The sequence below is a fragment of the Anabrus simplex genome, chromosome 1, assembly GCF_040414725.1.
Source record: "Anabrus simplex isolate iqAnaSimp1 chromosome 1, ASM4041472v1, whole genome shotgun sequence".
NCBI classification, from domain to species: domain Eukaryota; kingdom Metazoa; phylum Arthropoda; class Insecta; order Orthoptera; family Tettigoniidae; genus Anabrus; species Anabrus simplex.
In genome coordinates, this window is record NC_090265.1 from 972,269,357 (window position 1) to 972,295,683 (window position 26,327).

The window sequence follows — 26,327 nt, forward strand, 5'->3', positions numbered from 1 at the left end:
TCGTACCCCACTGTCGCCATCCCTGAAGATGGTTTTGCGTGATTTTCAATTTTCACACCAGGAAAATACTGGAGCTGTACGTTAATTAAGGCCACGGCCGCTTCATTCCTACACCTAGCCCTTTCCTATCCCATCGTCGCCATAAGACCTCTCTGTGTCAGTGCGACGTAAAGCAAATTTTAAAAAATGAAGTAAAAATGAAGTAAATTTGGCAAACATACGATGGTGTACAACAGGCTTAAGAAACCCTCGTGCCTCCAGGTCTGTGGACACCCGGTACATTAAGTGGTGCAGCGGTGGTGATTATTCTTTTAAGAGAAAGTACAACTAGGCAACCATGCTATCTGAACACTAATCAGAAGAAAAATGGTAGAGGTCTGACCATTCGAAGAAGGAGAATATCTGAAAAGAAAGGGAAGGGCCACGGAGGACATGAAAATGAGACTCCCTAGGCCTCGCACCAGAGAGAGAAGTGATGACGAGCAGTCAGCAGATCTCGCCATCCGTTTTATGACGGATAATGGCCCTGCTTTATCGTGTATAAAAGTGTGTTTTCTACTCGTTTTTAATTTTTTATTTTATTGTTAACTACATTTTATTTTATTGACTCTGTTTCAGTTTGTCTGTGTATTTTAATGCGTTGCTTTAATTTCTAATATGAATGATGTACTGTATCTGATCGTACTTCAAGGCAATGCCTTATTCTATCTTAATCTATATTTTATATCATTTTATCAGAAAATAAGACATTGCGAATTGGATCCACTGATTGTTTTAAATTCATAATCATTTTTCATCACCATTTGTTTTGAATCATAATCAGTGGATACACTGAAAACCTACAAATTATCATGTCATTTCCTTCCACCTCGTACCAGGTCCCTTTAAACAACAAGCATAATCATCATCATCATCATCATCATCACCATCATCATAGGAAAGTACTGAGGAATCTGACACAAGCTAGACTCGGCTAAGGGACCCTTAGTCACCGAACCTGGAGATTTGCCCGTTCAATCGTCTCTTACGACAGGCAGAGTGTACTGTGGATGTATTCTACCTCTCACCCACAGAGGGTATTACCAAGCGCCTATCAGACTGAGCTACCTTTCGTCAACACTGACAGTACGATGGTAGAGGATAATAAGAATGTATAGGCTTTAATTTATGCAGAAAAATTCCGGAGTACAGAATTGGTTTAGAGATAAGCTCCGTTCTTGTCTCTGACTTGAATGTTAACATCTAAATATGTCCAAATCATGTCTGAAAATACGACAGTAAAGTTTAAATATGGACAGTGCTGAGATGGGATTAACCTATTTGAAAGATGCGAATACCTTACAAACAGCACTTTTTACTTGACCTATTGAGTAAAATAAAGGTGAACGGAACATTTTCTCAGTTTTAGGTACAACCACAGAGTAGCTTAGAATTTAATACCGACTTTCTTATCTAATTGCAGGATACTCAGTGAGGAAGAGAAGCAACCATTTATCGAGGAAGCTGAAAGACTTCGCACTGCACATAAGAAAGATCACCCGGATTACAAGGTGAGTAGGGAGATTAAAAGATTTAACTTGTTGATCAAACATGGAACAAAGTTCTTTCTCCTCTTGGTTAACTGTTACTAACAATGATTTGTATAAATTCCATAAGATAAATTCGCGTTTCTTTGAAAGTTAATGTTTCTCTGATTAGCTCAGACGGTAGAGCTGACTCCAAGTTGACAGGCTAGAACTGGCTCAATCCCATGGTATTTGAAGGTGCTAAAATATGGCAGCCTCGTTTCAATAGAGCTACCGGCACGTAAAAGAAATCATTCGGGACGAAATTTCGGCACCTTGGCGTCTCCGAAAACCATAAAAGTAGTTAATGGAACGTAAAAAACCAGTAACATTAATATTATTATTATTATTTTGCTTTACGTGCACGGTCACAGATAGGTCTTATTGCGACAACGGGATAGGAAAGGCGTAGGAGTGGGAAGGAAACGGCCGTGGCCTTAATTAAGGTACAGCCCCAGCATTTGCCTGGTGTGAAAATAGGAAATCACGGAAAACCATTTTCAGGGCTGCCGACTGTGTGGATCGATTCCACTATCTCCCGGATATTATTAATATTATTATTTTACAATTAGCTTTACCGACACAGATAGGTCTTATGGGGACGATAGGATAGGAAAGTCCTAGGAGTGGGAAGGAAGTGGCCGTGGTCACCTGCCAATTTGGTGGTCAGAAGGCCAGCGCCTCAACCGTCTGCCTGGTGTGAAAACGGGAAACGGGAAACCACGGAAAATCATCTTCAGGGCAGTCGGCAGTGAGCTTCGAATCCAGTATCTCCCGGATGCAAGCTACAGTTGCGCGCCTCTAACCGCATGGCCAACTCGCCCTGTATTATTATTATTATTTTTATTATTATTATTATTATTATTATTATTATTATTATTATTATTATTATTATTATTATTATTATTATTATTATTTATCATGCTGAGTTAGGAGCTGTCCAGCCGAGGCAGTTACGGCGTACTTGGACCACTTGGAAGGACAAAGGCTCGATTCCCCGTCACCCTGTCACGAAATAGAAATTGAAATTAGATTTCTACTTCTGGAGAGGCACATAATCTCGACGTTCAATTAGCATACACATTCTCACACACAAAAAATCAAGTTAATTCCTGGGGGTGAAGGAGGCCAGACTTACAACTTAGTTGATGGTTACTCCTCAGAGGGCCTTCGTTGCCTGTACGGGAATGACTTTGCCTTTGCTTTGCTGTATCATAATAAGAAACTGGTAAAACAACTTCTTCTAAGAATTTAAACTGAAATTAAGGTTCAGTATTTTATTTGAAATGTACAGGATGGTCGCGAAGTAAGGGACAAATGTTTGACAAGGAATTTAAGAAATATATTATTACAACTGAGAATGATATTATAATATACTTAATAATAATTTGAAAAACATTCTGTTTATAGATTTTCTACATAGTCATCAACTTGTGTTCCATTCAAGTCGATACTTGCTTGAAGTTTACAGAATTCAACGGGAATTAAATTGAACGGGCGAGTTGGCCGTGCGGTTAGGGGTGCGCGACTGTGAGCTTGCATCCGGGATATAGTGGGTTCGAATCCCACTGTTGGCAACCCTGAAGATGGTTTTCTGTAGTTTCCCCATTTTCATACCAGGCAAATGCTGGGACTGTGCTTTAACTAAGGCCACGGCCGCTTCCTTCCAACTCCTAGGCCTTTTCTATTCCATCATCGCCATAAGACCTATCTGTGTCGGTGTGACGTAAAGCCACTAGCAAAAAAAAAATAGTAATAATCTGGCGCAGATGAGCTTCGTTTTGGATAGCATGCTTGTACACTTTATCCTTAAAATACCCCAAAAGAAAAATGGTGGTGTTAAGTCTTTAAGCTTATTTGATAATATTTTTTTCGTCCCACTAACTACCTTTACGGTTTTCGGAATTCAGTCCCGCAGGAGTTCCTTTACGTGCCAGTAAATCTACCAACGCGAGGCTGACGTATTTGAGCACCTTCAAATACCACCGGACTGAGCCAGGATCGAACCTGCCAAGCGCCTCAACCGTCTGAGCCACTCAGCCCGACTTAAGCTTATTTAGGTCATGTTGTAAGTGGTAGAAAGTACGGACTTCTACACCTGACATTACAAGGCAAGATAGAAGACAAGCGAGGACCTGGGTAGACCACCGATGTCATGGCTCAAAAATATCAAAGACTGGACTTGCATCGAACAACTCTTCAAGTTAGCTAAAGAAACGGATGCTTTCTTCAGGGTGATTGCAAACGTCTGAGGGACCAGATATGGCACTTGAAGAAGAAAAAGAAGAAGAAGAAGAAGAAGAAGAAGTCGTCTTTCGGACCATTCAATAGAACCCTGATGTCCAATCCACTCATCAAGCCATTCTTGTACCGCCAAACTGTAACGCGGTGGAGCTCCGTTTTGCTGCCACTACAAGTGTTCGATGTCATTCCGTGCCACTCCACACCATTACTTCCGGAGACAGATAATAATTGTGCTCAACGGTAGCATTTGGGTTTTGACTTCGCCAGTAAACATAGTTCTGTCTGTTAACAGACCCCGACACAAGAAATTTTGACCAAACGACGTGTTACAAGTAATAAATCTCATTGTAGACCGTATTGGACATCAGATATGAACATTAAAACAAGAATCATAGTTATCACCACCTTTCCAATACTTATCTTTCCTATATTTAGGAAATAAACATTACAACAGGCGTTGTAAGATGGGACATGTTTCGCTTAACAGTAGTAAGCATCATCAGCCGAAAATAAATCTTAGCCTAAAGTTAGGTCAGGGCCCTGAACCTAGTGTCCTTAACATATATGGCACCCTAAGAATCAACATTTATATATTTATAAAATGAAAATAGGCTTAAAACTAGTGTGAAAAAACATGGAATGTTACAACTTGGCTAAGAGAAAAAAACGCAATCGAGTTGAGACAGAAGATAAGAACAGAAAGTAGGCTATAATACAGAGCTGGTAGTGAAATAATCATCATTGTTACTAGTCGGTCAATCAGAATGTTCAAACATAAAAACAAGCATGAAAATATATAAGAGTGTTCATCATGGCTGAGTTAGAAAAAACACGTAATCGTGTTGCCAGAGGTAAAAACATAAGGTACAACATAGAGTTGACAGTGTAGTATCAAACTCATGGCTGCCAGTCAGTTAATAAGAATGTTCATATATAGCAAAACATAATGGTTATATTCTTTTAAGTGAAGAAATAATTAAATCCCACTCTTGTATAGATACGTGAGAACGAGCGAGAGAAATCATATGTTGTAGCAGACATGTCCCATCTTACAACGCCTGTTGTAATGTTTATTTCCTAAATATAGGAAAGATAAGTATAGGAAAGGTGGTGATAACTATTATTCTTGTTTTAATGTTCAAACGACGTGTTGTGTCAAGTCAGGATCGTCTTCCAGCACCGGTAGCCCCTTTGAATACTTGTTTGCTTGATACCTAGCGTGATAGACAAATGACGTTACAACTTCAATTTGTGAGGAAAACCTGCTAATTCCTCAGCCACAGGTTCTTGATTCTGATCTGAGACGCCCTGGCTTTTTCCTATTACATACACTGAATAGGTAGTTTATCCGAATGACTGTATGCACTTTCGGTCCTGGAGGTTTGTACAGCTCCGTCATTTGATGTCTAACTACAGGAAACATTTGTTGACACAGAATACAATCGAATACATTGCACTCGTTACTCCGACGACAATCTCACTTCTACCATTTTCTCGAACAGCTTACAGCTTCAAAAGACGTCTGCAGAGGCAAAACATAGCAAAATAATCGCGAAATACAAACGGCTGGTGAGGCAGAAGAGTTCATATCCAGTTCATACTAAGTGCTGAAAGGCATAACAATCCACATGATTTTGACCGGCCTCATCTATCTACATAAATAAAGTTGTAGGGGATCCGCTGTCTGTAATTTCTTTTGTTTTGCCAATTTTTCAGATATTTATCCGTTTTAGGTAAACTCAAGACCGAATCGGTGGTTTTTACTTTTCGTGTCTGTTTGTCTGTTCCACCATCACGTCGAAACGGCTGGATAGATCTCAACCAAACTTCATATTTAGAGTATACTCATCCAGGGGAAGATTTTGACACGCATATCATTTTAAAATCTTTGAATAGACGGGGGGGGGGGGGGGGTATAGGAAAACCAGAACGGTTTTCTTCCATTTTCTCTTATACTATTGATTTTCTGCAAACTCCATGGACCGTACGTAAAACGTCTCTTCATTATAAACAACTTTCGTTATGTTCATAATTTACCTTACTCTTTACATGACGAAGAAATTTACTATTTTCTGCGGGTATCATGCTCTGCATTGAGTGACCGACAACGAACCTACAGGTTACCATGGCAACGTCTTGCCATTTTCCTCATCATGCTTTTAAAATCGTGGTTGTTCCTTGGGTAGAAGGCAAGAGAGGCATCAATCGGCCTATCTGCGGGATATTGACGGAATATCGTTGGAGGTTATAACCGCCCTCGAGTAGATTAAGTAATAACACCATTAGTCATCTTATCTGTTTACATAAGAATCACTGCGCCTAAATGTCTCCTCTGTTACCGCTTTATTATATCCATAACTCACACCAGCATAATTTGTTGAGGGGCATTTGATTTTCCAATACATTCACTTGGCATTTACATATTTGTCGTTATCCGGCTGTCCTCAGTTATAATCCATTTTCTATTAATTTCAACTTTCTTAACTGTATTATTTTCTTCCTTAATTACTCCGTTTGTACGCGAGTGCTAGAATCTACTGGATATATTTCCACCAAACTTCATATTTAGAATCCACCTGTCCTTGGGTAGGTTTTAGGGTAAATATTATTTCTAAATCCATGAACTGACTGAACTGACTGGGGGTTTATACGAAACCGAAACCGTGATTTTGCACTCCCACAAAATATACACAAATGAACTTAATGGAAATCTACCTGCCTTAATGGAAATTAATTTCTAAACATTTTTTCTCATGTGCATCATTCCGATACGAGGATTAATAAGGGAGATATCATTAACGAACTGTTTTTCGGTACTAGTCCTATCGGACTTAACTCAAGAGCGGGTGCGTGTAAAGCGTATTTCTTACAACTTGAAAACTACTGAAGATATTCGAACCAAACTTTATATTTAGCATCCACCTGTTCAAAGGTAAGTTTTAAAGCTCAATAACATTCCATGTTCCCGGAATGGACTGGTGGTTTATATGGAACGGAAAAGGTGATCTTACTCTTCCACAATATATACAGTACAAGACCAGCCTGGCTGTAAATCGACCAAACGTGATGGAATTCCATCTCTAAAACTTTTTTTCACGTGCATTTTTTCGTCAGGAGGATGAAATGAAATGGCGTATGGCTTTTAGTGCCGGGAGTGTCCGAAGACAAGTTCGGCTCGCCAGGTGCAGGTCTTTCTATTCGACACCCGTAGGTGACCTGCGCGTCGTGATGAGGATGAAATGATGATGAAGACAGCACATACACCCAGCCCCCGTGCCATTGGAATTAACCAATTAAGGTTAAAATCCCCGACCCGGCCTGGAATCGAACCCGGGACCCTCTGAACCGAAGGCCAGTACGCTGACCGTTCAGCCAACGGGTCGGACGTCAGGAGGATTAATAAGGGAGATATCATGAATGGTCAATTTTGCAGGTTAAGTCCAGCGGGCATAGCCCAAAGGGTGTTGTTTGTGGAGCAGATTCCTTATTTATCTATATAAATAAAATCGTAACGACTGTGTGCCTGTACATTGACTATTTTGGCGAAATTTTCGCACAGCTACCCGTTTAAGGGGTAATAATGACCATCTGCACATTTTTTGGTTTAGTTTCTTGAAAGTCATAACTTTTACCCTCCTCGCCCAAAATCCAGATTGCGGCATAATCTGCCAGACGAAAAAGAAAATTGAAATTTGACAAAATTATACGTTTTAACCTGAAACGGACGGAAAACTTCCAAGATCTTTACATTTTTGACTTTTTATCCCCGAAGAATGTCGAAAAATGGAGGCAATTTTAATTATGGTGTAGACCTTCGGGAACTCCTATCACATAACGTATTGCACAATCTCCGTTCAATTTGGAATGATCTACAACATTGGTCTTATGACTTTTTGTCGTATCTGTATCTCTTTTACGTTTGATTTTTCTCTGTTAATCGATGTTAAGTAAATTTGGACTTTTCACATGCATAATTCATACTTTCAATCACTTATAGAAAATATAGAATCATCAAACTCTTCACGAAAATTGGCCTACCCAGTAGCCATATGTGAGCTAAATGCTATGTAAGTAGCTGTCGCATCATTATCCGAAAAGTAATGCAATGTGAAATAATCTTACAAAAACTTTACCCTGTTCAACGTTTCTAACTCAATCTGACCCAAGTATAGATGAGATATCATAGGACCAGCCATTTAGGACACTAAATCCGGCGTCTTATGGTACAATCCTTTGTCGATATGACGTACGTTCAGCAGCAGTTAATCTGTAAATGAAGGTCTGCAATATTGTAAACACGCATATACTTTCGTATGTCGATCTATATATATTCACTGATGTCGATTTGTAGCGATCGAGAGAGGGTGTGTCTGCTATTGTAATCAGTACTCCCCACACCGACTTTGACTGGCAGTAGGAATGGGGTCATTCTCCAACTCCTGTGTAACTGGCATTAGTGAGGAAGGCCTACCATTGTAATGAATAGTTCACTTCTCGATTTGACTTGCAAGGCAAGGGAGCATGCAGTTTTGTTTAAAACTCCCCTACCTGATTGTGTTTGGCAGTAGGCAAGGGTGCCTGCAATTATAAACAAATGTCATCATCTAAAATGTGACTAGCATTAGGCATTGTGGCCTGCTATTTTGATGAAAACTCACCAATATGGTGTGACTGGCAGTAAGCTGGCTGGCAGTAGGAAAAGGGGCCTGACATTATAATGATAACTGCACAACTCAATTTCGACTGATAGTAGGCTAGTTGCGAGCCATTATAATAGAAACTCCTCAACTGTTATCTGTCTGGAAGTAGGAAAGGAGGGCTTCCATTGTAACGAAAACTCCCCAAATCGATTGTGAGCGCGCAGTAGGCAATGGGGCCTGCAATTATAATGTGAACTTCCCAACTCGATTGTGAATGGCAGTAGGCAAGTGAGCCTGCCGTTATATCACAAATCCGTAACAAACACTTTACATTAGAAACAACGTATGGGAACCTCCCCACGCTGTTTTTCAGATTACGCTAAGAGACATGCAATTTTAAAACAATCTTATTTACTGCATGTACAGTATTTACTTCGATATTCGAATACAATGTAGAATACCGTAGCGAAGCACGGGTACATTTGCTTGTATCATCATAAATGCGTAAATGATGAAAATAAACCCTGTAAACACATGCTCAGTACAGATTATATCCGGCTTCATGGCTAAATGGCTAGCTTGCTGGCCTTTGGCCAAAGGAATCCTGGGGGTTCGATTCCCGACCAGGTAGAGGATGTTATCCTTCAGTGGTTAATTTCGATGACGCGGAAGGGGGGAGGGGCTGGATGTTTGTATGCCATCTTTAGCATCTTCTGCACCAGGGTTCTTCGGGCCAGTACAGATTGTCATGTCGTTAAGTGTTCAGTCTGCAAGCCGTGGCAAATAATAAAATCGTTACCATTACGTTCTATCGTATTGAACTAACACTGTGGCCTCATTTTCTGCTACACTTCGTAACTTAAGATCATAAAATACAGAGTCTGGCCCAGGGATGCCGAACCTATGACACGCGTGACACTAGGTAAATTAAATGGTGTATGGCTTTTAGTGCCGGGATGTGTCCGAGGACTTTGGCTCGCCAGGTGCGGTCTTTTGATTTGACGCCCGTAGGCGACCTGCGCGTCATGTTGAGGATGAAATGATGATGAAAACGACACAGACAACCAATCCCCGTGCCAGGGGAATTAACCAATTATGGTTAAAATTCCCGACTCTGCCGGGAATCGAACCCGAGACCCCTGTGGCCAAAGGCCAGCACACTAACCATTTATCCATGGAGCCGGACCGCCACTAGGTGACACGCGAACACGACTTCTGTGGCACATCAGACAACATACTGACATATTTTAATGTTTTTAACAAGTAATAAATGGGTCGAAAATCTAGCAATATAGCATATTTTAACATTACACTTCAATAAAGAAGTATGTCTCAATCATTTCTCTGGACATATTTTTTAACGTTAACGTTATTGGCTTTACGTCCCACTAACTACTTTTTTGACGGTTATCGGAGACGCTGAGGTGCCGGAATTTAGTCCCGCAGGAGTTCTTTTAAGTTCCAGTAAATCTACTGACACGAGGCTGACGTATTTGAGCACCTTCAAATACCACCGGACTGAGCCAGGATCGAACCTGCCAAGCGCCTCAACCGTCTGAACCACTCAGCCCGGCGACATATTTTTTACAAATTTTATTAGGTTAAAGCAAAAATATGCGTTATTCTTAAAATTTACTTTGGTTTAAAAATAATTTTCAGTGATGTTTGCAAAATAAAACCACGAAACATTGAGTCGAATGGATTTATATGTAAAGCAATCTAATACCTAACTGAAGTCAAACGAGGGGTTTAATGATAATTTTCTAGTAAAATAACCGATGGCACACTAGATAGTTAAAAATAATACACAAGACCTTAATTGTCACGCTAGGGTCGGTAAAGGTTTGCCACCCCTGTATCTACCCATTGACTCCTTTGTATTATTTAATCTTTATGGCCAAATTCATTATTCTCCTAGACGCCGACCTCAATGACATAGACGGTTACTCATTGTCCTTCTGTTTCCAAAATAGTGAGTTCGTTCTTGGCTGAGGAGAGTGGCACTTGAGGTTGTTTTAATGCAGTTCTGTGTCGTTGATTTCAGACGGGTTAAACACCCTGCGTTAAATCTTAAAATCTATAGCAATTGACGTGACTTAAATAAATAACACTAACATTATTATTATTGTTCTCGTAGGTGACCTATCATCTTCATTTCACCTCACAAAATCAGTGAATCCAACTTATATAAATACATACCTTCTTTCAAAGTTTTAATTACATTACCTTCATTACGAAGATTTACTTCGGTAGATTTACTGGCACATTAAAGAACTCCTGCGGGATAAAATTCCGGCACCTCGGCGTCTCTGAAAACCGCAAAAGTAGTTAGAGGGACGTAAAATCAATAGTATTATTTATTAAAACTCTTGCCATTGTTTCCATCTGTTTGTACCAGTGATCATACGGCAATTCTATCCAATTTATGAAACACAAATCTCGAGTCGACTTAGGTTTCACTCGCGTTCAGCAAAGTCGGCCAGAAATAACCCAGCCGGGCTCAGTATCTCAGGCGGTAGAGCACTGGCCGTCTGAGCCCAATTTGGTAGGTTCGATCCTGTCTCAGTTCGGTGGTATTTGAAGGTGCTCAAATACGCCAGCCTGATTTCCGAAGATTTACTGGTCATAACATTATTACTAGAAATACCCATAATCCTCAGTATGACCATTAGTATCTCCCCGTAGTATTCAGTCACACGCCCTATCTACAGTAGATCACTAAACATAAGTACAACAGTCTATTCTTCTCGTATCAATTATCAATTGCTTGGTACACCCTAAAAATAATGTTATTACAGCCCCTTTTCGAAATACCTTTCCCTGGTATGCCGAAATAATACCTCCATAAAGTTTGCAATTCTTCCTGTTTTCGTTGTTTGTAAGTTGGTGGCAATTACTCTAAGCCTGAACCCATGGTATAATGTTATTCTCCTGCCATGCCTTTAATCTCTATTCTCTCAACTTTCTCAAGCAAGATTATATCTTACTCATTACAATGAATTCTGTGATTCGAAACTTTGTTAGATTTTATTTTTTTCATTGAGTAGAATTTCAATATTTCCTAAACCTGTCCGGCTCATCCCTATAACCTACAATTAGTTAATCTGCTTTCTTACAACGCTATTCATTTCTCGTTTTCTCTTCAGTTCTTTCTTACGTATCAGAGGGTTATTTTCAAATGCCTCCAATGATTTATTTTTGGACTCTACATTTACTTACACTATTTATTTGATATGCATTTCTTCTATGTACATCGCCCTGAACGAATCGTTTAACGCTTTTCCCCTTCTTTACTTACTGCCGTTCTGACCACGTTCTAGGACCACGTAACACCTATTCCTCTCCTATAACCTGGGAACACGCAGATACAGTGGTTTAGCTACTTGACTCCCGAATGTCCTGGGTTCGAATCTCAGTGGCTTCGGGTGGTATTTTCACTACGTCGAGCGCTTGACAGCAGAACGGCATCTGACAACCTCGGCCATGTCCTACATTGAGTCTGTGTGCTCCATCGGCCAGATATTGGATACATAACACGTGGGAAAGAAATAATACCCTGCTTACCGTTACTGCCTATTCTTTGTAACTTCTTAATGTAATTGTAGACAAATTTTGTAAAACAAATCCATCCAGGCGTCGAAGTCCTTCAGTTCCATTGCATCGTGCCAGTAGTCGAGTGGTCTGTGAGCCTCTTCCAGTGCTCAACATCTCGGTTTCAATACCAACCGACGTCTGGAGAATGTTGAGAACGGGGAAAACCTTAGATTATAATGTTTTTCATATAATAGAACCTTGGTTTACACGTTATCTGTATACAATACAAAATTCTCGCGCTCTTTCTCATCGTTGTAGTCTGCATTAGGAGGGTTGCTGGATGTGCAAGTCACGACTGAGTCAACTCAGAAAACTTATTTTTAGCAATAGATTCCACATGATATAGTTATTCATTTTCTGATAGCTCGTGTGAATTTATAGGCTTTCGTCAAAATACAGTACTGTAAATCATAACATTGTCATTTAAAATATTGAAATTAAATTAAATGGAGTGGGTATGTCTTTTAGTGCCGGGAGATCCCAGGATGGGGTCCTTTGATTTGACACCCGCAGGTGACCTGCGCGTCGTGATGAGGATGAAATGATGATGAAGTCAACACATACACCCAGCCCCCGTGCCAGGGAAATAAACCAATGATGGTTAAAATTCCCGGCCCTACCGAGAATCGAACTCGGGACCACTGTGACCAATGGCCAGCACGCTAACCAATTAGCCATGGAGCCGGACATTTAAAATATTGATGGTAGTTGATTTAAAAACTGAAGCGATTTCCGTGTCCAAACATGAACTATTCACTTTCTAGTGTTGGGAAGAATGAAATAATTTCTATTGAATAAAACTATCATTATAATCATTGACAATAAATATCAGTAAAATATCTGTCTTTTTTTAAAACTTGCGTTACGTCGCACCGACACAGATAGATCTTACGGCGACGATGGGGTAGGAAAGGGATTGGAGTGGGAAGGAAGCGGCCGTGGCCTTAACTAAGGCACAGCCCCATAATTTGCCTGGTGTGAAAATGGAAAACCATGGAAAGCCATCTTCAGGTCTGCCGACAGTGGGGTTCGAACCCACTATTTCACAAGCTCACAGCTGTGCGATCCTAACCTCACGGCCAGCATGTTCGGTCTCTGTGTCTTATTGCGTTTTTGCTTTTATGCCATGCTAATAAGTAAGCAAAATTTATTCTACTATTTACTGGAACACTAGAAATCATTATACTTGACGTCCTAAAATTTTAATAGCAGCCAGCAGTAGTCATACGAGTATACTTTTATGAAGTAGGTAGTTTAAATTAGGCTGCAATTGAATTTCACTCATTTACGAAAAATATTGCTTGAAAGCTCAGTTGCTAAATAAAATTCAAGCACATTTCATGGAATGACTGTGAGATAAGTTTGACAACCAATTCTGCAAGTGTGAACGCGCCTAACGACTCGAGAATTCGATTGGTATGAACAGCACAGGCATCCATTGGGATGGCTCTACAGGACATTTCAGTTTCTTCGTTTATCGCCACCAGTGTAAATGAAAGTCGGCAATCGCTGATACCAAGTCTTTTTGTTGTCTCCTATGATGAACAGGGAGCTTGGTACAACCGAAATATAATTATCATAATATATATATTATAAACTCACTCATTTAAACATAAAAAGCCGGGCTGAGTGGCTCAGACGGTTAAGGCGCTGGCCTTCTAACCCCAACTTGGCAGGTTCGATCCTGGCTCAGTCCGGTGGTATTTGAAGGTGCTCAAATACGACAGCCCCGTGTCGGTAGATTTACTGGCACATAAAATAACTCCTGCGGGACTAAATTCCGGCACCTCGGCGTCTCCGAAGACCGTAAAAGTAGTTAGTGGGACGTAAAGCAAATAGCATTATCAAACATAAAAATATTGTTTAAAAGCTCAATTAGGAAATAAAATTCAAGTACATATAAATGTTTATTAAATGGTGAAGTTCAGGTTGTTGGCTCTCCTATTACACCTAACCACATACAATTTTTGAGATTTTTTACATTATAATTTAAAATATGGAAAATGAAATGACATGGCGTATGGCTTTTAGTACCGGGATGTATCCGAACACTTCGGCTCGCCAAGTGCAGGTCTTTTGACTTGACACCCGTAGGCGACCTGCGCGTCGTGATGAGGATGAAATGATTAAGCCGACAACGATACATACACCCAGTCCCCGTGTCAGGGGAATTAACCAATTATGGTTAAAATTCCCGACCCTACCGGAAATAAAACCCCGGACCCCTGTGACCAAAAGCCAGCACGCTAACCTTTTTTACCATGAAGCCGGACATTTAAAATATGATGATAATCAACTACACGTCATAAAATAACTTACAAGTTAAGTAGATCATCATATCTGAGTGATAGTGTGGTAGCATGCCGTGCCTTTGAAATAAAAGCTACCCATTACCTTAGAATGTATGAGTGGTAAAATAAACGTACGGAGAAACTTGAGATATACAAAACCAATGACTGAACCTTCAAAAGTGAGGAATTTTTTTGGATGGCAGTCTACACCAGACACTGAGTCCTAGAAAACTATCTATTTCTTCAACATATCACATGCGGAATTTTAAAGCCCAGTACACGATCCTTATGGTGAGTCACTGTACCAAAATATGTCTGAAGTGTATGTAGACATTATACAGTAGTCTCATTCGAGACGTAGGTACTGGTACGTCGAAAATTACCCTCACCGAGCTCGATAGCTGCAGTCGCTTAAGTGTGGCCAGTATCCAGTAATGGGGAGATAGTGGGTTCGAGCCCCACTGTCGGCAGCCCTGAAGATGGTTTTCCGTGGTTTCCCATTTTCACACCAGGCAAATGCCGGGGCTGTACCTTAAGTAAGGCCACGGCTGCTTCCTTCCATTTCCTAGGCATTTCCTATCCCATCGTCGCCGTAAGACATATCTGTGTCGGTGCGACGTAAAGCAAAAAAAAAAAAAAAACCCTCTGGCAGATCCCCACTGCTATGTTTGGTTTTATATTCCTTTCATAGTAAGCAAAATTACTCTCCCATCAGGGCATGCCCCTGGTCTTTAAATCTTTATTATTAATAACATTTTGGAAATATTTCATGAATATTCGACTCCTACTTCAGGTGTCAATCAGGTTAAATTGCAGTCTCCTTGTTTCAGGTCCTATTGTTGATTATAATATGTAGATAAATTTTGTGTGTGAGGAAATGGTTATATAGTTGTACAACCTCTGAAAATAATAACCACGACCACCTCCACCACTTGAGAATGTTTATAATTAAGACATTGTTATTTCCTTCTAGTATCAACCTCGCCGCCGTAAGCCACCCAAGACAGCAGGATCAGTGTTAGCAACTTCAGACACTGATCTTCCCAGTACCTCAGGCATCAGTTCCTCTTCCTCATCTCCTGGAGCTCACAGGTAGGTTACTATAGAAGTTAATAGCTGTTGGCTGTTTTCTTTTTTGATATAGATTGGAATTTGTTTACCAGATAGTATATTTTCTAATAATGTCCATATCCGTGTACACAATCCCAATTTATTAACAGTTATTCCACGTTTAAAAGAATATTTAGCCCATTGATGTATTAGGATCTATCTTTTTAACGTTCCAAAATCTATGTATACTATGCATGATATACGTCCCAAGGCATAATTAGCTCTTAGATGCTGGCTTTACACTCAGATGACCAAGGTTCGAAACAGAGTCAATAAAGAATAGAAATTTTCACTTGAAAAATCATGTCGTGTCAGGAACGGTATCCACACTTAAACTCCCAGCCTAAACCCAAAATGAGCCAGGAGGTTTCTGGTGATCCCAGAAATACCTGGGATACGCTGAAAAAAGTGTCACGCTACACTTCACAAGCATTCTATGCCCGTGCAGGAGGACCGTAACTCTCGTGAACTTTTCCCAGCAAAAGACACCTACTGTACTCTCCGACGATTCTCGGCAAAACGCCTTAATGACACACCCTCATCACTTACAGATTCACCAACAGAAAAATCCCGTTTCGTCTTAACTCGAGGGTTTTTATAGCTTTCCCAGTCCTTGTAGAATGCTTGCTCGGTTTTTCAAGATTGAGACAGATCTACCACGCCTGCTAATATTTCACACTGCTCATTGGTCCATTCAAAACTCCCACCATGTGCTAATACTCGCCACGCACTCCTGTCATTGGTCCTCCAGACTGCTCTAGAAGTTTTGTTTTGATTTTTTTCTTTTTCTTTCTTACGGTATCACTACTTTTATGTTTTAACTTTGAGACCTATATATTCCTCTACTTGGCTCCTGTAAGTCCTGGCCACAATGTTACACCATGCTATGTCTCTCTAGGTTGCAAGCTACTTGTTTTTAACATTCTATTAATCAATACCGATCTGCATTTAGGGCAGTCGCCAAGGTGGGAGATTCCACATCTGTTGTTTCCTAGTCTTTTCTTAAATGATTGCAAAGAAATTGGAAATTTATTGAACATCTCCCTTGGTAAGTTATTCCAATCCCTAACTCCAAACGAATATTTGCCCCAATTTGTCCTCTTGATTCCAACTTTATCTTCATATTATGATCTTTCCTACTTTTAAAGACGCCGCTCAAACTTATTCGTCTACTAATGTCATTCCACATCATCTCTCTGCCGACAGTTCGGAACATACCACTTAGTCGATTAGCTCGTCTTCTTTCTCCTAAGTCTTCCCAGCCCAAACTTTGCAACAGTTTTGTAACGCTATTCTTTTGTCGGAAATCACCCAGAACAAATCGAACTGCTTTTCTGGATTTTTTTCAGTTCTTGAATCAAGTAATCCTGGTGAGGGTTCCATACACTGGAACCATACTCTAGTTGGGATCTTACCAGAGACTTATATGCCCTCTCCTTTACATCCTTACTACAACCCCTAAACACCCTCATAACCAAGTTTCGTATAGGCATCTTATACATTTATGTGTGCCTTTTTACACCCAATAAAATTATCAGGCGCTTGTTCACTGCACTGACGCTCCGTTTTAGTTGTTGTTAATATCCTGTTTTATATGATAATTTAATTCAAATCACATACATATTAATTCTGCACTTGGGAAGTAGTGGATTCGAATCTCGTTCGAAACATATGGACGCGGCGTGATTCTCAGTCACGACCAGGCAAATGCTGGGGCTGTACCTTAATTAAGGCCACGGCCGCTTCCTTCCAACAACTAGGCCTTTCCTATCCCATCGTCGCCATAAGACCTATCTGTGTCGGTGCGACGTAAAGCCCCTAGCAAAAAAAAAAAAATGTAGGTTCCATTTCTCGTAGAAAGTTGAGACTGCTTCTTCTACAGAAGCCCATTGGCTTGGAGTTCACTCAGCCTACAAAAGAAATGAGTAAAGAATTAATTTCCATGGGTGAAGGCAGTCATAGACAAAGCACTTAGTGTCAAGGTTAAGGATAAGGATTAAGAATTTTACCTTTTACTCCACCATACGCCTTCATGGCCTGGTGGTGGTGGTGATGATGATGGTGGTGATTATTGTTTAAAGAGGAAGTAAAACTGCGCAACAATCCACTCTTTACACTAATCAGATGAAGAATGTACGAGGCCTTACGCGCAGACTTCTGTGAGACTTTGTCTCCGAGAGGCAAGTCCAAATTATGCGGCCGCCCACACACGTTCAGACTTAATGATTTGCTGGGAAGCTACCAAAGATGGATATGCTCTCACCTTTTATAGGGCCGATGAAAGAGCTGTTAGGCCCCTTTAAACAACAAAAATCATCATCAACTATCACCTTTTATATTTACGATTAGCCTATAAATTGTGGATGATTGGTAAAACTTAATTTTAAGGATGGATGAGGAAGATTGCTGCGAGCTCCTTCGTGGGGTAAAGCCAAATATAGAGAAGGAAAACGGAATGTCGTAGACTTGCCTGCAAATATTGTTAGCAGATTTACGGCCGTACACGTAGAGGCTTTTCTGAAAAGACTGGTTTGCGCAAACTTACCTCCGATAAGTCTAAGCGTGTATGGGGTCCTTTATCGTTCAAAAAATGAGGATGGGATAGGCCACGAAGGGTGTGAAAAAGCAGTTGACTTAGGGAGGTTGGATAAAGTAAACTCGTATTCTTCGACGCGGTGCTGGCCTTATCAGACATATCCCTAATTGAGGTGGGCTGCATGTGCCTTTTTAACCACGTACCAACCCTCCTGCTAATCTTAAATCTCTGTCAGTACTAGGAATTGGACCCGGACCTCCGAGGAGGGCATTTAATAGCGCAAACCGTTACACTACAATTGTGGACAAGGAAAGTCACGAGAAACCTGGTTCGTAGATTGATTAATTATTATTTATTTATCGCATGGCATACATATATATGTATATATATATACAGAAACAGGAAAGCAAGTACATTATATTTTAATGTCCAAAGTTGTTATCCATTCTAGAGCCCCTGTATTGGCCTCTAGGAAATCAAACCAATCTCCAGGGTAGGCTCTTCTGCTAGATTGCATCATTCCCCATTTATAATGGGACGCAGCACAGACTCCATGACCACATCGAATCCTATTAAGGATAGTCCAAGTTCTTCTTGGAAGATCAGACCTCGAATTAAGTGGGAAGAAAAGCCAGAGATGTTCACCTGTTTTTGAGATCCATTCTTCCTTCCATTGGGCATAGGGGTTGAAATTGTCTTCTGTGAGCTTCTGAGCGAACTTAACTGGCGGATGTCTAGATTTCAACCAGTTCCTCTGAAGGTCAGGAATACTGGAGTGGATGGGCAAGTCAGGGTTCTCATTTATCTTGGAGTATTCTCTCAACAGTGCTTGTCCTCTGCGGAATGAAGGAGGCATGATGTTGCTCAAGACAGGAAACCAGTGGGTAGGAGTTGATCTTATTACGCCTGAAATAATCCTCATTGTGTTGTTGAGTTGAGTGTCCACAAGTTTCACATGGCAGCTGTTGATCCACACAGGAGCACAATATTCTGCTGCAGAGAAAACTATACCAAGGGCAGAACATCTCAAGGTAGTTGCAGAAACACCCCAGGTTGTACCACACAACTTCTGCAGAATGTTGTTACGACTCCTAATCTTTGCTGCTGTATTTACTAGATGTTGCCAGAAAGAGAGTGTCCGATCTAATGTTATACCTAAGTACTTTGGGTAGTTATTGTGTCTGAGGACCTTACCGTTAAAAGACACTTGGAGAGTACAGCTTGCCATTTTGTTATTTAGATGAAAGCAGGACACCTCAGTTTTGCTGGTGTTTGGTTGGAGTCTCCATTTCCGAAAGAAGTCACTAAGAATGGAAAGGTCATCAGTTAAAATGTTCTCCGTTTCTTTCAGGTTACTATGACTTGTAGCTAAAGCTGTATCATCAGCATAGCAAAATTTTCTAGATTTCGTTGGTGGCAAATCTGATACACACCGATTGAACAGGAGAGGAGCCAAGACAGATCCTTGAGGGAGACCATTATTCAATCTTCTCAGCTTGCTAGTCCTATTCCCTAGAACAACGTGAAAGATGGAAACAATGCCAGATTCAGCTAGGGAACCCATGGTCACCAACCCACACTGCCAAGTTGAGAGCCCCTCCTTCTGACGACAGTCTGGGGATACCATGGGTGTGTTCTGCCTACCCTATTGACAAGGGAATGCTTCATGGTCCGTACGGTGATTGTTTATTTTATGCTTGCTGGCACTGGGGCTGGGTGTATGTGTCGTCTTCATCATCATTTCATCCTCATCACGACGCACAGATCGCCCATGGGCGTCAAATCAAAAGATTTGCACCTGGCGAGCCGAACATGTTCTCGGACACTTCCGACACTAAAACCCATACGCCATTTAATTCATTTATGTTAACCGTACCAATTAGACGCAACAATACCCCTCCTACTACGCCTTATTTAATAACAGTGGTGTAATATGTAAGAAGGGAAGGCAACTAAACTACGAATTTATCGGCCGGAAACACTTTCCCTTTAGCTTAAAATTCACTGTCATCTTACGGAAGCAATACAAATATTAATATTGTATATTACGGACAATGAATCATTCCTATGGCACCTATATGAAATAAAGGACTTTGTGTTATTATTATTATTATTATTATTATTATTATTATTATTATTATTAGAGACTCCGTAGCTCAGACGGTAGCGCGTCGGCCTCTCACCGCTGGATACCGTGGTTCAAATCCCGGTCACTCCAAGTGAGCTTTGTGCTGGACAAAGCGGATGCGGGACAGGTTTTTCTCCGGGTACTCCGGTTTTCCCTGTCATCTTTCATTCCAGCAACACTCTCCATTCTCATTTCATAGCATCTATCAGTCATTAACAATCACTTTGGGAGTGATGACCCCATCGTACTAATAGCCTATATATGATTCATTCATTTCATCCCCTGACCCGGTCAATGACTGGAAACAGGATGTAGGTTGTCATTTATTATTATTATTATTATTATTATTATTATTATTATTATTATTATTATTATTATTATTATTATTATTGAGCCTCCGTGGCGCAGGCGGCAGCGCGCCGGCCTCTCGCCGCTGAGTTCCGTGGTTCAAATCCCTGTCACTCCATGTGAGATTTGTGCTGGACCAAGCGGAGGCGGGACAGAATTTTCTCCGGGTACTCCGGTTTTTCCTGTCATAATTCATTCCAGCAACACTCTCCAATACCATTTCATTTCATCTGTCATTCATTAATCATCGCCCCGGAGGAGTGCGACAGGCTTCGGCAGCCGGTACAGTTCCTATCCTCGCCACCAGATGGGGGCGTCATTCATTCCATTCCTGACCCGGTCGAATGACTGGAAACAGGCTGTGGATTTTCATTATTATTATTAATTTTGCTAGTGATTTAACGTCGCACTAACACACTGAAGGTTTTCAGCGACGCAGGGATGGGAAAGGGTTAGGATTGGGAAGGAAGCAGTCGTGGTCTTAATTAAGGTACAGTTCCATCGTTTGTCTGGTGTGAACATGGGAAACCACGGAAAACTATCTTCAGGGCTGCTGACGCGGACGATAGGATTCAAACCCACCATCTCCCCCATTACAAGCTCATAGCTGCGTGACTCTAACCGCGCGGCCACTCGCTGGGTACTTTATTTTTTATTCCTTAGAAAATATGTTACATTCGACTGGTTTCGAAATAGGGCCTACTTCTGAAATTGTAGTCTATTTAAAAGTACCTTTCACTGTCACTTGCCGTACTTTTCCTCAACAATGATATTCAGTTGCTGAGGTTGTGTTGTGCAAAGGATGTACTGTATTATTAACACATACTTAAACTAAATGAGATTAATATTTCACGAAACGTAACATGAAAGCAACAGCTACAGCGAGTGCAACCCAGCACGCAGTTTACCGTACGCTTTTTCTTCTCCTTCTGCGATTAGTTCTTACACTTTAACTGGATAATCTAGAATGTTAGGTACTCGAGATAGTTTAGCTGTAAGAAGTGGTTCTTCAGAACAAACTTATTGTTCACACTCAGTTATTTGAAATTTCTAACAGGTTTTCACAGATATATTATGTTAAAGCGTTTCGTAGACCGTCGGACGGTCTGAAAACTCAGGACACGTTGTCAGCTTTTAAAGTGACATTTGACCGGGTCTCTCCGCGTTCGCTGCACGTGATGTTATCTATATATATGAAATAAGAGTTTTGTCTGTACATTGCTCAGAATTTTAAATATATAGTTTTCTGTATCTGTCGTGTCCACAGTAACAAGAAAATGCATTCTTTAATTTTCCGTAATTTCTGTATGTATGTATGTATGTATGTATGTATGTATGTATGTATGTATGTATGTATGTATGTATGTATGTATGTATGTATGTAAACGCATCACGAAAAAACGGCTAAAGAGAATTTAATGAAAATCGGTATGAAAAGTCGGGGAATAAGTCGCTATAATCTAGGCTATAAATAATTTTATTCACGCTGAGTTAAATGGTAGTTTAGGGGAAGGCCTAAAAGTTAATTCTGAAATATTTATGTTATTAATGGTCCTATCTTGATGAAAATCGGTATAAAAAGTTGAGATATAAGTTGCTATAATCTAGGTCATAAACAATGTTATTCACGTTGAGTGAAATGGTAGTTTAGGGGAAGGCCTAACATTTCATTCTCAAATATTTATGTTATTAGTGGTTGTATCTTAATGAAAATCGGTAGGCAAAACTGGAGAATAAGTAGCTACAATCTAGGCTATAAATAATTGTATTCACGCTGAGAAAAATAGTAGTTTAGGAGAAGGCCTGTAACTTAATTCTCAAATATTTATGGTATTAGTGGTCCTATCTTAATGAAAATCGGTACGCAAAGTCGGGGAGTAAGGCGCTATAATCTAGGCCATAAATAATTTTTTTTAATGCTGAGTGAAATGGTAGTTTAGGGGAAGGCCAAACATGTAATTCTCAAATATTTGTTTTTAGTGGTCGTATCGATAAATACTACATAACTAAAGTTATATAGTATTAAATTTCTGATCATTTATGTCTTATACATTGTTACCGTATAGGCTATGATCACAGAGATATTCATGAATTTGGATTTTTGTTACTAAGTCTATATCAGCGCCGGGTCACAAGAAGATTGTAAAACAGAATTTAATGAAAATAGGTATGTAAAGTCGGAGAATAATGAACTAAAATCTACTCTATAAATATTTTTAAGACGCCTTAATATCACAGATTCGAAAGAAAACTAAATGTGAAGGCCCACAATATAGAAAGCTCATAAAATTGATCAACAATAACATTATATTGACCATTGTTTGTTGTGATGTGCTTTGTGTCTCCTGTTGCCACTCATCTCGGATAGATAGGATTACTGCTGTGTACCGTTTTTTGTTTTAGTTTGCTTTACGTCGCACCGACACATATAGGTCTTATGGCGACGATGGGATAGGAAAGGGCTAGGAGTGTGAAGGAAGCGGCCTTGGCCTTAATGAAGGTACAACCCCAGCATTTGCCTGGTGTGAAAATGGGGAAACAACAGAATGCCATCTTCTGCGCTGCCGACAGTGGGGTTCGAATCTACTATCTCCCAGATGCAAGCTCACAGCTGAGCACCCCTAAGCACACGGGCAACTCGCCCGGTCGTACCGAGTGTAACAGCCTGCCTGAATATTGGCGAGAAGTAGCTGGGGAGATAGATAATTCTTTAGCATGCCATTCCTGTGGTTCATAAATTTTCTGATACTACTGGCAGTGGTTTAGCTGGACCGGAACGGGCCGGAACGCCGTTCCGGAAAATATTTTGCCCCTTTAGAATGACGTAACATTTTTACATTCAGTAAGAACATCTTATAATCTATACATAGCGCTGAAACGTCATGGGTGTACAATGAGATCCACGCCGAAAAGAGAAATAGGCTGCTGGTTGCAAGATCAAGCGGACTTATTTTCATAAGCAGCGTTGGACCTCTGTGCATATATTTAACCCACAACCATATGTCAAGTCATGGCTACGAAAGGGGAAACGTTCAGCTGATGAAACAACTTGTCGGAAACATAAGGCCGCTGATTTTGGCACCTAATACTAGACCATTTGGAAATTTCTGAATTAATAAGGTGAGTTCCTGTAAATATTTTGTTCCATCTACATCACTGACTACTGGTACGTAACACACTGGTTCATCATAGCATTCGAACTATTGAATCCCTACTCTGAGGCACTGAATGGAATGAGCAGTGTGCATATGTAACGGAATAATGGCAGAGGAGTGTTCACGGCTTTCTGCGGCCTGGTCATTCCAGCTCTGGAACTTTGGACTGTTAGATCGCCACGGTAGTACTGTTCGTTAACAGTGAGAAAATGTGTTGTTTTTCATTTGATCGAGTGTTTTATATGATATAACATTGCTTTTAATCGCTACATTCCTACTGACGTTTTTGTAGTGACCTATGTTGACTTCAGTTAGGAAAACCAAAAAGTCAGTCTTTTTGAGAATCCCGTAGCGAAGCACATGTACATCAGCTATTTTTTTCTATAAAATAACTTAGAAGGACATTCCACAGCGTACGAAAACATTTCTGGATTGCTGGTTGTTACCGAATCAACGGAATAATCATACAATTGGCCGCGATTGCCGCAGTAGATTAGCTGCTAGCTCTACACCCAGACGACCAAAGTTTAAATCTAGGTTGGTATTTTCACCTGAAAAGTCACGTGGCGTTAGGAAGGGCATTCGGCCAAAATTGAAAAGGAGCCATGGAATATTCTTGCTTGGATGTATTCTTTATCATGAACTACTCCTATGCAATAAGGCAGTCAGTTTGAATGTGACCACAGTTACCTCGATAAATTACATCGAAAACGTATCTGAATAATATTTTTTGGCTTGTATATATTGTAGGTAGTTTAAATCTAAACCATAATCTGATCTGGGACCTAACTACTGCTGAAATATTACAAAGAATAGAATTACCGTATAGAGAAAGATTCAAGAAAACTATCAGTTCCTTCCAGTTTACAAATAAATGATAACTTCCCCGGAAGGTATTAAGGAATTTAGGGGTTATAGTAAGGACATAAAAGAGAGGATATATACGTCTCTGGTAAGATCCCAACTAGAGTATGGTTCCAGTGAATGGGACCCTCGCCAGGATTCCTTGATTCGAGAACTGGAAAAAAATCCGAAGATAAGCATCTCGATTTGTTCTGAGTGATTTCTGACAAAAGAGTAGCATTATGAAAACGTTGGAAAGTTTGGGCTGGGAAGACTTGGGAGGAAGGAGACGACGAGCTTCTCGACTAGTTGTATGTTCCTAGCTGTGAGTGGAGAGATGGTGGAATGACATTAGTAGACGAATAAGTTTGCTTATAGGAAGAGGAGTTAGGGAATGGAATAATTTACCAAGGGAGATGTTCAATACATTTCCAAATTCTTTGAAATGATTTAAGAAAAGACTAGGTAAACAAAAGATAGGGAATCTACCAGCTGGGCGACTGTCCTAAATGTAGATAGTGGTGACTGAAACCAAAGATCATTCTAAAGGGATAAAGATATATCTGACATCCCATATATGGGACACAAGCCTTCCTTGGATACTACTGTGTCTGAAATTTATACAAAGACGTATTACATGAAATCTGTCCAGCTCCTTGGCTAAGTGGTCAGAGTAAAGGCCTTCCGTACAGAGGGTCGCGGGTTCGATTTCCGGCCAGATTGGGGATTTTAATCTTAAATGGTTAATTCTCTTGGCTCGAGGACTGGGTATATGTGCTGCCCCCAATCTCCCTGCAACTCGCACACCACAATAACACGCAGTTTCCTATACATGGTAGACGCCGCCCGCCCTCATTGGAGGGTCTGTTTTACAAAGGCAGCAACTGGCTACCATATACAGGTGACACGAAATAATAATAATAATAATAATAATAATAATAATAATAATAATAATAATAATAATAATAATAATAATAATAATAATAATAATAATAATAATAATAATAATAATAATAATAATAATAATAATAATAATTCCATAAACAAAATAATACTATTCATTTAGAATATTAATGTGAAGTTCCATTTTATAATCATTATAAAATATCAAAGCCATTTCTTAGTAACAGTGCTGATGTAGTTATTTTATTATTATTATTATTATTATTATTATTATTATTATTATTATTATTATTATTATTATTATTATTATTATTATTATTATTATTAATCATATACAGTCGTATCAGCACACTATTTTTTTAATTCATAACCAGTTTTCGGACACTAAGGTCCATCATCAGTGTTAGAATTTAAATATTTAATTCCACACAAGTGTGTCGTCAAAATTGGTTAAAATGAGTTTTTAAAATTTTAAATGTAACCCTGTTAACATCAACATAGGAAGGACTGGCTTTTCCTCGTGCTCAGGCTTGGTTGAAATCACTAGGTTTTTGCAAAAGTCGATGTATGCTCTCGGAAAGTTGAAGCGAAACTCGATAGATGCAGTTAACTATTAATCATGTGGGATTCTCATGGATAACTGAAAGTGTTACTCTGTGGTACAATACAATGCCGGACTCCATTATTGAAAGGATTTATTCTTGGAACTAAAATCCTCTGTTTTACCAAAGAAAAATATGGTGAGCAAAGGAAAGAAGGATGTTCAAGCACTGCTGAAATATTTTAAAATACCGGATGATGCTGTGGACTTCTACAGGGTCGTGTTAGAAGACAAGTAACAGCCTTCCGATGGCTACGTGTTTTGATGAGTTCTTAAATATTAATTGAGTAGACTTTATTTTGTAAGACAATTTTAATTTAACCTGTGTTATTAATGTGTTCATTCATTACAATAGGATTGATAATATAT

At 39.9% G+C, this 26,327-nt stretch overlaps 1 protein-coding gene across 1 annotated transcript in view; it reads left to right on the plus strand.

Annotated features, from left to right (window-relative positions):
- LOC136875300 (transcription factor Sox-9-B) overlaps window positions 1–26,327 on the plus strand; it is a 272,937-nt gene that overhangs the window by 235,238 nt on the left and 11,372 nt on the right. The window contains exons 3-4 of the mRNA XM_067148875.2: window positions 1,463–1,550; window positions 15,308–15,426. Of these exons, the coding sequence (XP_067004976.1) occupies window positions 1,463–1,550; window positions 15,308–15,426 (207 nt within the window). The remainder of the gene's footprint in view (window positions 1–1,462; window positions 1,551–15,307; window positions 15,427–26,327) is intronic.